Source organism: Balaenoptera acutorostrata, chromosome 7, assembly GCF_949987535.1.
Source record: "Balaenoptera acutorostrata chromosome 7, mBalAcu1.1, whole genome shotgun sequence".
Lineage (NCBI taxonomy): Eukaryota > Metazoa > Chordata > Mammalia > Artiodactyla > Balaenopteridae > Balaenoptera > Balaenoptera acutorostrata.
Genome location: NC_080070.1, coordinates 15,816,762 through 15,831,883, shown reverse-complemented (window position 1 = coordinate 15,831,883; position 15,122 = coordinate 15,816,762). Strand labels below are relative to the sequence as shown.

General features: G+C 40.4%; 1 protein-coding gene across 1 annotated transcript in view; it reads right to left on the bottom strand.

Moving 5' to 3' along the window:
• Window positions 1–3,845: 3,845 nt before the first annotated feature.
• SVOPL (SVOP like) overlaps window positions 3,846–15,122 on the bottom strand; it is a 73,296-nt gene continuing 62,019 nt past the window's right edge. The window contains exons 15-16 of the mRNA XM_007177090.2: window positions 6,281–6,394; window positions 3,846–3,957 (exon numbers count right to left, since the gene is read on the bottom strand). Of these exons, the coding sequence (XP_007177152.2) occupies window positions 3,946–3,957; window positions 6,281–6,394 (126 nt within the window). The 3' untranslated portion in view covers window positions 3,846–3,945. The remainder of the gene's footprint in view (window positions 3,958–6,280; window positions 6,395–15,122) is intronic.

Sequence of the window (15,122 nt, the reverse complement as noted above, 5' to 3'; positions counted from 1 at the left end):
AAGGTAGAAAAGCTTGCTGTACTCTAATTTTTTTTTATTGCATCTTGGGAATCAGATTTCCCCTATAAAATTAATGAAATTACAGTAGAAACAGAGACATTCTCTGGGAAAAAATTACTTTATTCCCAGCTTCTTTGGTTATTATATACAAAACTGCAATGAGTTTAAGCATATTATTTTATGAATAAGCAATTTCATTATAAAGTATGGAGGTCACAATTTAAGTATTCTAATTTTAATTGTGATTGATGACTTCTATTTGTTTTTTTGGTTTTTTTAAACATCTTTATCGGAGTATAATTGCTTTACAGTGTTGTGTTAGTTTCTGCTGTATAACAGTGAATCAGCTATATGTATACGTATATCCCCATATCCCCTCCCTCTTGCGTCTCCCTCCCACCCTCCCTATCCCATCCCGCTAGGTGGTCACAAAGCACTGAGCTGATCTCCCTGTGCTATGCGGCTGCTTCCCACTAGCTATTTATTTTACATTTGGTAGTGTATATGTTGTCAGTGCCACTCTCTCACTTCGTCCCAGTTTACCCTTCCCCCTCCCCATATCCTCAAGGCCAGTCTCTATGTCTGTGTCTTTATTCCTGTCCTGCCCCTAGGTTCTTCAGAACTTTTTTTTTTTTTTAACATTCCATATATATGCATTAGCATACAGTATTTGTTTTCCTCTTATTGGCTTACTTCACACTGTATGACAGACTCTAGGTCCATCCACCTCACTACAAATAACTCAATTTTGTTTCCTTTTATGGCTGAGTAATATTCCATTGTATATATGGGCCACATCTTCTTTATCCATTCATCTGTTGATGGACACAGGTTGCTTCCATGTCCTGGCTATTGTAAATAGTGCTGCAGTGAACATTGTGGTACATGTCTCTTTTTGAATTATGGTTTTATCAGGGTATATGCCCAGAAGTGGGATTGCTGGGATGTATGGTAGTTCTATTTTTAGTTTTTTTAAGGAACCTCCATACTGTTCTCCATAATGGCTGTATCAATTTACATTTCCACCAACAGTGCAAGAGGGTTCCCTTTTCTCCACACCTTCTCCAGCATTTATTGTTTGTAGATTTTTTGATGATGGCCATTCTGATTGGCATGAGGTGATACCTCATTGTAGTTTTGATTTGCATTTCTCTAATGATCAGTGATGTTGAGCATCCTTTCATGTGTTTGTTGGCAATCTGTATATCTTCTTTGGAGAAATGTCTATTTAGGTCTTCTGCCCATTTTTGGATTGGGTTTTCTTTTTGATATTGAACTGCATGAGGTGCTTGTATATCTTGGAGATTAATCCTTTGTCAGTTGCTTCATTTGCAAATATTTTCTCCCATTCTGAGGGTTTTCTTTTCGTCTTGTTTATGGTTTCCTTTGCTGTGCAAAAGCTTTTAAGTTTCATTAGGTCCCATTTGTTTGTTTTTATTTCCATTTCTCTAGGAGGTGGGTCAAAAAGGATCTTGCTGTGATTTATGTCAGAGTGTTCTGCCTATGTTTTCCTCTAAGAGTTTGATAGTGTCTGGCCTTACATTTAGGTCTTTAGTCCATTTTGAGTTTATTTTTGTGTATGGTGTTAGGGAGTGTTCTACTTTCATTCTTTTACATGTGGCTGTCCAGTTTTCCCAGCACCACTTATTGAAGAGGCTGTCTTTTCTCCATTGTACATTCTTGCCTCCTTTATCAAAGATAAGGTGACCATATGTGTGTGGGTTTATCTCTGGGTTTTCTATCCTGTTCCATTGATCTATATTTCTGTTTTTGTGCCAGTACCATACTGTCTTGATTACTGTAGCTTTGTAGTATAGTCAGAAGTCAGGGAGCCTGATTCCTCCAGCTCCATTTTTCTTAAGATTGCTTTGGCTATTCAGGGTCTTTTGTGCTTCCATACAAATTGTGCAATTTTTTGTTCTAGTTCTGTGAAAAATGCCATTGGTAGTTTGATAGGGATTGCATTGAATCTGTAGATTGCTTTGGGTAGTATGGTCATTTTCACAATGTTGATTCTTCCAATCCAAGAACATGGTATATCTCTCCATCTGTTTGTATCATCTTTAATTTCTTTCATCAGGGTCTTATAGTTTTCTGCGTACAGGTCTTTTGTCTCCTTAGGTAGGTTTATTCCTAGGTATTTTATTCTTTTTGTTGCAATGGCAAATGGGAGGGTTTCCTTAATTTCTCTTTCAGATATCTCATTATCTGTGTGTGTAGGAATGCAAGAGATTTCTGTGCATTGATTTTTTTTCCTGCTACTTTACCAAATTCATTGATTAGCTCTAGTAGTTTTCTGGTAGCATCTTTAGGATTCTCTATGTATAGTATCATGTCATCTGCAAACAGTGACAGTTTTACTTCTTCTTTTCCAATTTGGATTCCTTTTATTTCTTTTTCTTCTCTGATTGCTAAAACTTCCAAAACTATGTTGAATAATAGTGGTGAGAGTGGGCAACCTTGTCTTGTTCCTGATCTTAGTGGAAATGGTTTCAGTTTTTCACCATTGAGAACAATGATGGCTCTGAGTTTGTCATATACAGGCTTTATTATGTTGAGGTAAGTTCCGTCTATGCCTACTTTCTGGAGGGTTTTTATCATAAATGGGTGTTGAATTTTGTTGAAGGCCCTTTCTGCATCTATTGAGATGATCATATGGTTTTTCTCCTTTAATTTGTTAATATGGTGTATCACATTGATTGATTTGCATATATTGAAGAATCCTTACATTCCTGGGATAAACCCCAGTTGATCATGTTGTATGATCCTTTTAATGTGCTGTTGGATCCTGTTTGCTAGTATTTTGTTGAGGATTTTTGCATCTATGTTCATCAGTGATATTGGCCTGTAGTTTTCTTTCTTTGTGACATCTTTGTCTGGTTTTGGTATCAGGGTGATGGTGGCCTCCTAGAATGAGTTTGGGAGTGTTCCTCCCTCTGCTATATTTTGGAAGAGATTGAGAAGGATAGGTGTTAGCTCTTCTCTAAATGTTTGATAGAATTGACCTGTGAAGCCATCTGGTCCTGGGCTTTTGTTTGTTGGAAGATTTTTAATCACAGTTTCAATTTCAGTGCTTGTGATTGGTCTGTTTATATTTTCTATTTCTTCCTGATTCAGTCTTGGAAGGTTGTGCTTTTCTAAGAATTTGTCCATTTCTTCCAGGTTGGATGACTTCTATTTGTTTTGAAAGGCTTAATGATACCACCTCAAATTCAAGTCTTAGATACAAAATTTCAGTCCAATTTTTGCTATAAACCTCATGGGAGAATATCAACTATATGTTTTGTCTGATATTTATTACATATTCATATAAACGTGAACAGACTTGACACCAAGGAAGGAAAGCCACCTTCCCCCTACCCATCCCTCCTAGATACACTTTGCCAACTTATATATTTTGTAAAAGTCCTCTATTGATCTCTTCCCTGAGACAATATATACAGCTAACCTACTGCATTCTCATGTGTCTTATTTTTCAAAAATACATAATCAGTTTCTTAACTACCAAGTAGTGTACTGAAATTAAATCAGGTGTTTTTAGTTTTTTAACTTATTTTTTTATAAATTTTATTTATTTATTTTTGGCTGTGTTGGGTCTTCATTGCTGTGCACAGGCTTTCTCTAGCTGCAGCGAGCAGGGGCTACTCTTCGTTGCGGTGCGCGGGCTTCTCATTGCGGTGACTTCTCTTGTTGCGGAGCATGGGTTGTAGGTGCACAGGCTTCAGTAGTTGTGGCACAGGGGCTTAGTTGCTCCACAGCATGTGGGATCTTCCCGGACCAGGGCTTGAACTCATGTCCCCTGCATTGGCAGGCGGATTCTTACCACTGTTCCACCAGGCAAGTCCCAAGCCAGGTGTTTGTTTTTAAATGTGCCACAGCTCTTCGTGAAGATGAAAATATATTTTTCTTCTTTGGTAGACACAGGTTTTCAGGTCTTCATTTAATTCATTTAAGTTGCTGGAAAAAGAAGTAATTTATTAGATAATATATTTAATTTTTTTAAAAGTCTTATCCATATTCAACTATCTGGCACTAAAAACTAGTAATAGAAGGTTCTTTAATACGCTTATAAGGAATTAAGGGTCTAACATTTACCTTTGTGTACCTGACAGTGCAATAGTACCTTTATAATTCAGTTATTCTAGTGCAATGCAGACATCATTCAGGAAAAAAAGTCACATTATAAATACTTCTTTCAAGAGTTTTTTGATTATTTACCGGGTTCATCAAAATAAAAGAGCTTTTTAGAGTCATTCTAAAGTGGAATTACTACTATTAAACTATTGACCAGGTTGGTTCATCCAAATTATTAGGGATGCTGTCTGTGCTGTTGAAAGTTAAATTTTTGGGCATGTTTTAAATATTTCTAGAAGTTTTATTGTATCAGTCACCAGATAGTTTCATATGTTAAGTGCTCACAACACTGAGATACACACAGACACCTTTTAAGATTTGCCCAAAGACATATAGCCATTGTGTGGCAGAGCCATCAAGGGCTACATGCCCATACAGTTGTATTTATTGTATCCGCATGTTAAAGTGGTAGGGACTGATTAATGTCTTGTAAACATACATGCAAAATAATTTCACTACACTCCTAAAACCAAGTCCCAGTCAACAGAAGAGGGAATGGTCTTCGTAAGTGATTAGGGCTTGAATTGGAAATCCATAAAGCATGTGAGATGAGCCAGGTTTCATTTTATATGTATTGTTACTACTTACTTAAAAAAAAAAAAGCCACCACCACAGAAAATTAGCATAAGATTTAGCATCACTTAATTTTGCAATCTAATTTAAATTCCAGTCCGACAGTATGTAGTGTGTTCCTTTATACAAGTTACTCAACTTTCCTTTGCCTTAGTTTCCTCATCTGTTTGAAGCATGTGACAATCCTTTCATTTAAGATTAAAAGGAATCATTTGAATCACCTAATTCAATCCCTGGCTTCAGGTATTCAATGAATGGGTCATCTAAACAAGTAAGGAATCTAAACAAAGCCCTAAATTTATAATTATATAGCAGGTTATCTAATCTGTGATTAAAATGAGTATTACCTTAAAGATTAAAAGTTGGGGGAAAATGGAATAACACATTTTGGATCTAGGGCAAGCAAAAAACATTAAGACTGGTGTAAATCGGGGGTTTTTTGGTTTTGTTCCCACCCCCCCCCCACCGCCTTTACTCAAAAATACCTTCCAACTACTCACAGACATTAACAAATGTCCATGGTCCACTATAAATAGGATATGGGAGAGAAGGCAAGCCACGTTCAGCCAAAGAAGCACGATGACTTCACAGTCCCATTTAGATGTGGCAGCTCAGATCAGACTACAGTTAACCCTTGAATAACGTGGGTTTGAATTGTGCAGGTCCACGTTTACATGGATTTTTTTCCAATTGTAAATACTCTGGTACTATACAATCCACGATCCGTGGTTGGTTGAATCCACAGATGCGAGTAACTGGATACCAAAGGCTGACTATAAGTTATACTGGCATTTTTGACAGCCTGGAGGGTTGGTGCTCCTAACCCCGCTGCTGTTCAGTGGTCCACCGTGTACAGCTAACCCCAGCTGTTCTCCCCCTTTCCCATGTGGGCATGTGCACACACACACACACACACACACCCTTGCATACCAGCAACAAGCTTTGCATTTAAGGCAGGGAAACAACAGAGCCACCAGCTGTACTTTGAGATGGAGCCAACCTTAAGGGGGCTAGGAGAGGCCATCTCTGATACAACTTTGCCCCCAGGAGCATACCTTATACTTTTGGGACACCCTTTTTTATGCACTTTGTGTCTGTTAGTATTGGATGACAACTGGGCCAGCACAGAAGTTTTTGCCTCCAGTCTTACCACAGGCAGCTGATAAAATTGGGGGAAAGGTAGCTGGACCAACAGTAATGACCCTGTGATCCTAAGGGCAATGCAAATAGCTGTTTCTGATCCTCTGGCCACATTTAGCTCTGCAGCAATGCTTACAAACAGATAGAAAAGTGGGAAGGGTAGAAAGCTGAGGTGTCAATAATATCATTCATGTTAGTCAACTTTTACAGGAAGGAAAGGTTTGAAGTGAATAATCGGTTTGCTGCTCAAAGTTATATGCAGGAATGCTGGATACCCAGTTTTTCTACTGGAACCCGCTAAACAGATGCACCATTGTGTTAGCACAGACGTGGGCATCATCCTCTGCTTAAAAGAATTTCCGTACTCCAAGCTTATTTCCTTTGGTCAAAAGGTGTTAGTTGAGAATGCTTAAGAGAGTCCTGCATCACTTACCTGTAGGGCCCGTCCTTTGGTCTCAATAGGGAGAGTAAATGCAGAAATGGCACACACAGCACAGACAGATGAGAAAAGACACAAGGCTCCCAGAAATGATGCACTCACGAGAACCTGCAAAGCACAAGGAATGACTAAATAGATTGTGCCCCAGTCACTTTTAAACTGATTTTTATGCTAAAGGGAAAATAAGAATTCACTTCACCAAATACATAAACAAAGGGCTTTGCAGCCGTTCTGTAACTTGTGCATTCCTGACATCCTAGGTCTATTATTTATTTGGGCCAAGCTACTGTAGGCAATTTTGTGCGACTCTTCCGTGAGCTGCGAGTGACATTAACATGCACTGGCCAAGTCAGACTTCTCCCTGCATTCACCCCTCAGGCTTCTCCAGAGCAACCCAGTACCTGGGGAAGATGGGAGAGCTACCTGTTTTCCTACCCCCTCTCCCATACCAATTCAGCTTGTTTAACTTGTAACCCTCTCCTTTCCCGCAGTACCCCCTCTGCTAAAAGTCTCCTTTCCCTCTTCAGTTCTGACAGGAGGAAGTCTTTTGGGAACAGACGTAATCTCATGGTCTCTGAAATGATAACATGTCTTGTCTGTGTTCATGATGCTTCATGGGTCACAACCAATCAAAACTTACTGTAGAAAAAATGGACACCATTCTCATCCTGATACTGGTTAGTTTAGACCAGGGGTCCCCAACCCCCGGGCCACAGACCGGTACCGGTCCGCAGCCTGTTAGGAAGCAGGCCGCACAGCCAGAGGTGAGTGATGGGCAAGCGAGCGAAGCTTCATCTGCGCTCCCCATCGCTCGCATTACCGCCTGAGGCATCTCCCCCACCCACACCCCCATCCGTGGAAAATTGTCTTCCACAAAACCAGTCCCTGGTGCCAAAAAGGTTGGGGACCGCTGGTTTAGACACTCCATCTCACACATCAGCTTCCCTAGGACTTTGCCCAAAGTTAGCAAAAAGCCAAGCACAGGGTAGTTGTCAACTAATCTCACAAGGATGGTTAACTGAAATGATTAAGGAACAACAAGGCTCTCTAGAGTCACAGAATATTGCAGGTTGGAGACCTAGACACCAGTCTAGTCTTTGGTCTAGTCCAACGTCTTCACTTTACAGATAATCCTAGAGTAAGGAAGGGCTAAGTGACTACTTGTCCAAAGTCACAGATAGATCCCTGACACATAACGGGTCCCTACTGCTGTCACCACTGCTAAGGTTCCCCTAAGATACACAATTTGAGAGCCCATCCTGTGTATAAGGCCTACTTGACCTTTTTTTTTTTTTTTTGTCTGCACCGCACAGCATGTGGGCTCTTAGTTCCCCAACCAGGGATCGAACCCACATCCCCTGCATTGGATGCGCAGAGTCTTAACCACTGGACCACCAGGGAAGTCCGCCTATTTGCCTTCTAAAACAGTAAATCATCCCACTTGTCAGGCAAACAGAACCCATGATATTAACCACATTTACTATTTCGTAGTTGACCTAGCAAGTGATAGTTATTATTTTCTGATTTAATCTCCCAAAATAAAATATGTTACAATTTTCGCCAAACAGGAGTTTGGGAAACCAGGATGATAAAAGGGAAAAGGAGTAGAAACCAAAGGAGACCAGGCAGTCTGAACCATGACCAAATGATGCCACAGTTAGGCATGTGTCTAGATTCTGCCATTACTGCCACTTCTGTTTCGACACCAAAATTCTCACCACCACCAGGCTGAATTCCAAACTAGCTCTACTTCATATTCTTTGCACCAGATTCAAAGTCTGAAATGGTGTGAGAGCCTGATGGTTAAGTTCAGGTCATAAAACTTTGTGCTCTACCAACTAGGATCAGGGAGAGCAATTCCTTCATTTCTTCGGCTTCCCTAGAGGGGTTTAGGGCTCTGCTTCCTAGCAGGACTCTAGCAATCAAGTCAGTGTTACTGGATATTCTTTCAATAAATTCCTTTCTGGGATGTCCCTGGCAGTCCAGTGGTTAAGACTCCGCACTTCCACTGCACGGGGCGCAGGTTCAATCCCTGCTGAGGGAACTAAGATCCTGTATGCTGCACAGCATGGCCAAAAATAAAATTAATTAAAAAAAATAAAAAATAAATTCCTTTCTGCCTAAGTTAACCAAAGTCGATTTCTACTGTTTATAAGCAAGAACTCTGAGTAATACCTAATTATAAAAATCATCCGGCCAAAGAGGAAATGCAGATGGCTAACAGGCACATCTGCATGTTAGCAGGTACTCAACATCGCTAGTCAGGGAAATGCAAATCAAAACTACAATGAGCTATCACCTCACACCTGTCAGAATGACTGTAATCAAAAAGAACACAAACAACATGTTGGCGAGGATGTGGAGAAAAGGGAACCTTTGTGCACTGTTGGTGAGAATGCAGCCACTGTGGAAAACAGTATGGAGATTTATCAGAAAACTAAAAAGAGAACTACCATATGACCCAGCAATTCCATTCCTGGGTATATATCCAAAAAAACCAAATAAACCAAAAACACTGAAAATCTTCTGGGAATTTTGTTAAAATGCATATTTGCAGGCCACACTCCAGATTCACTGTATCAAAAAACAGAGACCTGTAAATCTCTACTTCTAAAAATCAACCCAGACCAGACCAGGGACAAAGATAAAAGGTTCAGTCCAACAAGAAAACACTCCTAAAGGTTTATACACCAAAGAGCTTCAAATTACATTCTTTCAGAAAAAACAAAGGAGAAACAAATCTACATATAGTTGGAGACTTCAATACCCCTCTCTCAATTGACAAACTACTAGACAGAAAATCAGCAGGATATAGAACTTTATGACACACATTTATAGAACACCCACCCAACCAACAGCAGAATACACATTCTTTTCTGCCCGTGGAACATTCACCAAGATAGACCTCGTTCTGGGCCATAACATTAACCTCAAAGGATTTAAAAGAATTGAAATTATAGAATGTGTTCTCTGACTCAAATGCTATCAAAGCTAGAAATAAAGATGACAGGAAAATCTCCAAACACTTCTAAACAATCCACAGGTCAAAGAAGTCTCAAGAAAAATAAAAAATAACATTGAATGGAATGAAAATACAGCATATTAACTTTGTTGGACACAGATAAATAGGAACACAAATAAAATACTTAGGAATGACCTTAAGAAATGTATTACATATATGAAGATATTTTTCATGTCCCTACTAAGGGACATGAAAAATTGAATAAATTTGTTTAGTTCTTAGAAAAATGCAGTATTGTTTTAAAAAATGGTTCTCAAAGTAATCTGTAGTAACTCTAATGGATTCTCAATCAAAATCCCAGTAGTATTTTTGAGTCAATCTGGGGGGAAAACTGATTCTAAAGTTAATTTGAAAGCATTAACATGTCTAAAAAAATCAAGACACTTCTGAAAACATGTGCGGGTGAGGGAATCTGGGGAGGTTATTTGGCTAAGAGGCACTAAACAAAGTTTCAATCATTAACAATATGATATCAGTGCCAAAACATCAGTAAAACAATGAGTCACAAAATAGATCCAAGAATTTATGGAAATTTGGTTTTATAATAGGGGCATGTTAAATCAACTGAGAGGAGCCAGACAAAAGGATGATTAATGGCCTGGGAACAACCAGCTAAGCACTGTTTTCTTGCTTTGTTTGCTTGTTTTGTTTTGTTTTTGTTTTTATTGAGTTATAGGGGATGGGTTGGGAAATACGTCCTCAAGTTATGCCCTACTAGGGAAATGTCCATTCTAATTTTCCTGGGAAAGGTTTCAGAGCTTTTTCTTTTTCTTGGAGCTGCTGCTCTTGTTGAGTGGCTCCTCCTTGGAAGAGAATTTCCTCTTTTGCCTGGGGACCTCTTGTTTCCTGACTCTTCAGGGTCACTAACTGGTTCCTCTTTGGGGAAAGATTTCTTCTTCTTGCTAAGACTTCCACTGCCAGCTGTTTCCTCAAGATCACTACTAACCAGCTCCTCCTCGGAAAAAGATTTATTTTTGGGGGGTTTGGAGAAGGAGACAGATGGGTCTTCCATTCCATTCTCCTGAGGAGCCTCCTGGGGCTTTTGCTTCTTTTTGGGTCTTTCACTTGTCTCCTCACACTCTTCCAGGGTCCTACTGCTGCTTTCTGAAGGTGCCGGGGCAATCGCAGCCAGCCTTTTCTTTTCCTTCTTCAGGTGTTTCTTCTCCTGTTTCTCCAGCTTCCTAGTAATCTCGGCAGCCTCTTCCTCTGCCTGGCCAAAGAAAAGTGCTGAAAAGGCTTGAAGACCTCTGGTTCCCCAGTTCTCTCTCTTGGCTTTATTGAATCAGGCTCATTAAATCAGTTTGTTTTGTTGCTTTTTAAAGCTGGACCTTTACCTCAGGTCTTAAGCATAAGTAAATTGTGAATAAATCGAAGAATTTAATGTTTTAGATGAAACATTGAAAGCCTTTGAACTTTCAGTGTTTAAGAAACATTTTTAGAAATATGGATTAATGAAGGCCATTAAGCATGACCCAAAACACTAACTCCTTAAGTGAAAATAATTGGTAAGTTGACTACAAAAAAAATTTATATTTTGCATGCCAAAAACTTTGATATTAACATCATAAGGCAAACCATGAACAATGAAAAAATATCTGTAGTATAATAATAAATAGCTAATGGCCTGAAGAAATTTTAGCAAATCCCATAAATAAGCAGTTTACCAAAAAAATACAAATGGATAATAAACAGATGAAAGATGCTCAGCCTTACTAATAACAAAGTACAAATTAAGATGAGATATGATTTATTGTCCACCATATCAAAAAAGGTTAAAAAAAGGGGTTATTAGTGATGATGGAAAGAAACAGGGATGCTTGTTTAAGAGTGTGTTAAGGGCTTCCCTGTTGGCGCAGTGGTTAAGAATCCGCCTGCCAATGCAGGGGACAGGGGTTCGATCCCTAGCCCGGGAAGATCCCACATGCCACAGAAAAACTAAGCTAGTGAGCCACAACTACTGAGTCTGCACTCTATAGCCTGTGAGCCACAACTACTGAGCCCCTGTGCCACAACTACTGAATCCCACGCCTAGAGCCTGTGCTCTGCAACAAGAGAAGCCACGACAACAAGAAGCCCGCGCACTGCAACAAAGAGTAGCCGCCGCTCGCCACAACTAGAGAAAGCCCGTGCGCAGCAACAAAGACCCAACAGAGCCCAAAAATAAAAACAAATAAATTAATTAATAAAAAAAAGAGTGTGTTAATATTAATATATCAAGGAGTATATAAATTTTTTAAAAAGATCCATTGTAATTTAAAATACGTACACCCTTTGACCTCAAAATTATCCAGTAGGCTTTTTCTACATAAGAATGCTTTTCCTGGGCTTCCCTGGTGGTGCAGTGGTTAGGAATCCGCCTGCCATGCAGGGGACACAGGTTCGAGCCCTGGTCTGGGAAGATCCCACATGCCGCAGAGCAACTAGGCCAGTGCGTCACAACTACTGAGCCCGCGTGCCACAACTACCAAAGCCCGCGTGCCTAGGGCCCGTGCTCCGCAACGAGAGAAGGCACCGCAATGAGAAGCCGGTGCACCGCAATGAAGAGTAGCCCCCGCTCGCTGCAACTAGAGAAAGCCCGCACACAGCAACGAAGACCCAATGCAGCCAAAAATAAAATAAATACAATAAATAAATTTATAAAATAAGAAAAAAAGAATGCTTTTCCTTAGACATACTCCATGGTCATTCCCACATGACTCTGCCCTATTGTAGAGGCCCTCCCTAACCACCCTATATAGCAGACCACTCCCATCACCATCTCCTTCCCCTGTTTTATATGTGTTTATATCAGTAATCATATGGAACATGTTAGCAAACTCTTTGTCCCTTGTCTATTCTCCACTAGAATGTCACGTCAAAGAATCTGGGACCTGGGTTTTCACAGTATCCAGAACATAAGAGAGCTCAATGACTAACATAGTTGCACAGTTACAAAGTTGTGCATGATGTTCAGTGCCCCGTTGTTTGTAAAAGCAGAGGGAAATAACATTAGAAACAACTTCATCAACAAGGTAATGGCTATCTAATTATACACATCCCTACAATGGAAATCTATGCACCTACATAAGAGAATGAGGTTGATCTCCACACACTAACATAAAATGATGATTAATGAGAAAAGGCAGTTGCGATATGTAGATATATATGTAGGTGTGTGTGGATAGACGGATGGATGGACAGGTTTGCGTATGTGTATGTCTGAACATGGGCCTGTCCACATGTGTACGCACACACACGTGGATACATAGTGTAAAGAGGAGTCTGACTCCGCTTAATGACTGCTGACAGCCTTTAAGCCTCACCCTTCCCTCTTCCCCTTGTACCCCAATTTCTGAACAAACCGATAAGAAAGCCTGGATGCTTCATCCTTTGGTACTGGCAGGAGATTCAAACCACACAAGCCCCTGCCCTAGCATGGAAACCCACAAATCTGGCCGCAAGGAAAACCCCAGCCAATCTCCTTGCCTGCTCTCAGGCCATTTTGGATCTGCCTGAGAGGGCTACCCTTCCCACCCAGAGAGCTCAGCTATGTAATTAAACAATAAACCTTTCATACCCTCTTGGTGTGTGTATGTGACATCAGTCTTGACATCTGACCCCCAATTTTTGGGGGGGGGTGGGGAGGAGTGGAGGGAAGTTCCATCTGTCTCTGCAGGTGACCATAACAGGTAGATATATAGATAGATGTAGACATTTATTAAGTAAGTCTATCTACATATTTACAAGCCTCTAGTATAATATGTATGTAATAAGTTTATAGATACACACATACAACTCTGGTATATTACTGATAATAACAGATATACCAAGAGAGACATAATATATATGCATAAAAAAGCATCTGGAAGGGGCTTCCCTGGTGGCGCAGTGGTCGAGAATCTGCCTGCCAATGCAGGGGACACGGGTTCGAGCCCTGGTCTGGGAAGATCCCACATGCCGCGGAGCAACTGGGCCCGTGAGCCACAACTACTAAGCCTGCGCGTCTGGAGCCTGTGCTCTGCAACAAGAGAGGCCGCGACAGTGAGAGGCCCGTGCACCGCGATGAAGAGTGGCCCCCGCTCGCCGCAACTAGAGAAAGCCCTCGCACAGAAACGAGGGCCCAACACAGCCATAAATAAATAAATAAATAAAAATTAAACTTAAAAAAAAAAAAAAAGCATCTGGAAGAATATACCCCAAACCATTAAGGCATACACTGGTGGTTATCTCTGGTGATAGCATTACAGAAAATTATTCCTTTCTCAGTTACACATTTCTGCATTTCAAATTTTACAAGCAGGTAAGAGTACAAGATGGGGGCCTCATTGCTACAGCCCCATAGTACATGTTGAGGATTTTGGTCTTTATTGTTGAGGAATGGCAAGGGCAAGATGATAAAGAGTTTAAGCACAGGAACAAGGTAAGATCCACACGGATGCGGTGAGGAAAATGAGTTGAAGGAGAGTAAGAGCATACAGAGGAGACCAGGCAGGATGCTACCTTAGCCACCCAGGGAAAGGTGATGGTAGTTCAAACCAGAGTGGTGCTGGTGGTGGAAAAGGAGATAAGATTAAGGATTCAGCATCTATTATTAGGATGTTAAATCCACATGGTTTGGGGACTGGCTATGATGATGAGAGAGAAGGGAACAGCAAAGGACAGTTCCAGGTTGGGTAGTGATGCCATGCACTGATGGAAACTGTGAAGAGGAGTGGGTCTAGGGAGAAATGTCATGATTTTAATATTGGACGTGGTGAATTTAAGGTGAGTTTGAGACATTCAAGCAGAAATGTTGAGGAGGTGAATGGATGTATGGATCACAGCTCAGAAGAAAGGCCTAGACTAGAGATATAAAGATGGGAGTCATGAGCATATAGTTGGTGATGAAAATCATAAAAATAGGTGAAATCACCTAAGTGGAGAGTAAAATATGAAAAGATGAGGATCTAATATTGAGCAATAAGAATCCTCAGTGGGGGGGGGGCGGGAATGAATTGGGAGATTGGGATTGACATACATACACTAATTTGTATAAAATAGATAACTAATAAGAACCTGCTGTATAAAAAAATAAAGAATCCTCAATAATAAAGAAAGAGTAGAGGAAGGTGTACCACAGAGAGATTGAGAAAGAGAAGTGGAAGATGCAGGAGGAAGACCACAAAATGCAAGGTGACGATGCCGTAGGAAGGGGACAGAGCACGAGGGCGTGACCATCAGAACTGTATGTGAAGGAGAGGTCCCGCAAAATGGAGGGTTAAAACGACATTTGGATTTAGAGACATGGAGCTCACAGAGACCTTATCAAGCATTTTGTTGGAGTCAGGAAGGCTGCAGCCAGTTGGAGCGGGTGGACGAGTGAGTGGGGGGAAGGAAATGAGGACAGTGAGGAGGAAGAACTCTTTTACATAGTTTGACTGGAAAGAAGAGGAAAGAGTGAGTCAATGGAGTTCACAGTACAGTTTGTCAGCTATGGAATCCTAACATTAAAATGCTGACCAGAAGGATTCCACACGGAGGGATAGATTGAAATCACAGGACAGATACAATGATAAACCTGAAAAACTCAAAGAGACTGAAATGAAAACCCATCAGAATGAGTTCAGTAAGCAGGCGGTTTGAAAATCAATAGACAAAAAACTTAATAGCCTCTCTAAATACAAATAACTAGTTAGAATGTTAGACTAGAAGTTATAATGAAAGAAAATCATCTATTTGCAGTAACAATGAAAAGCCTTAAAATGCCTAAGAATAAACTTAACAAGATGTGCAGGATCTATTTGAAGAAAACAATAAAATCCCAGCAAGGAACACAGAAGAAACATTGAACAAATG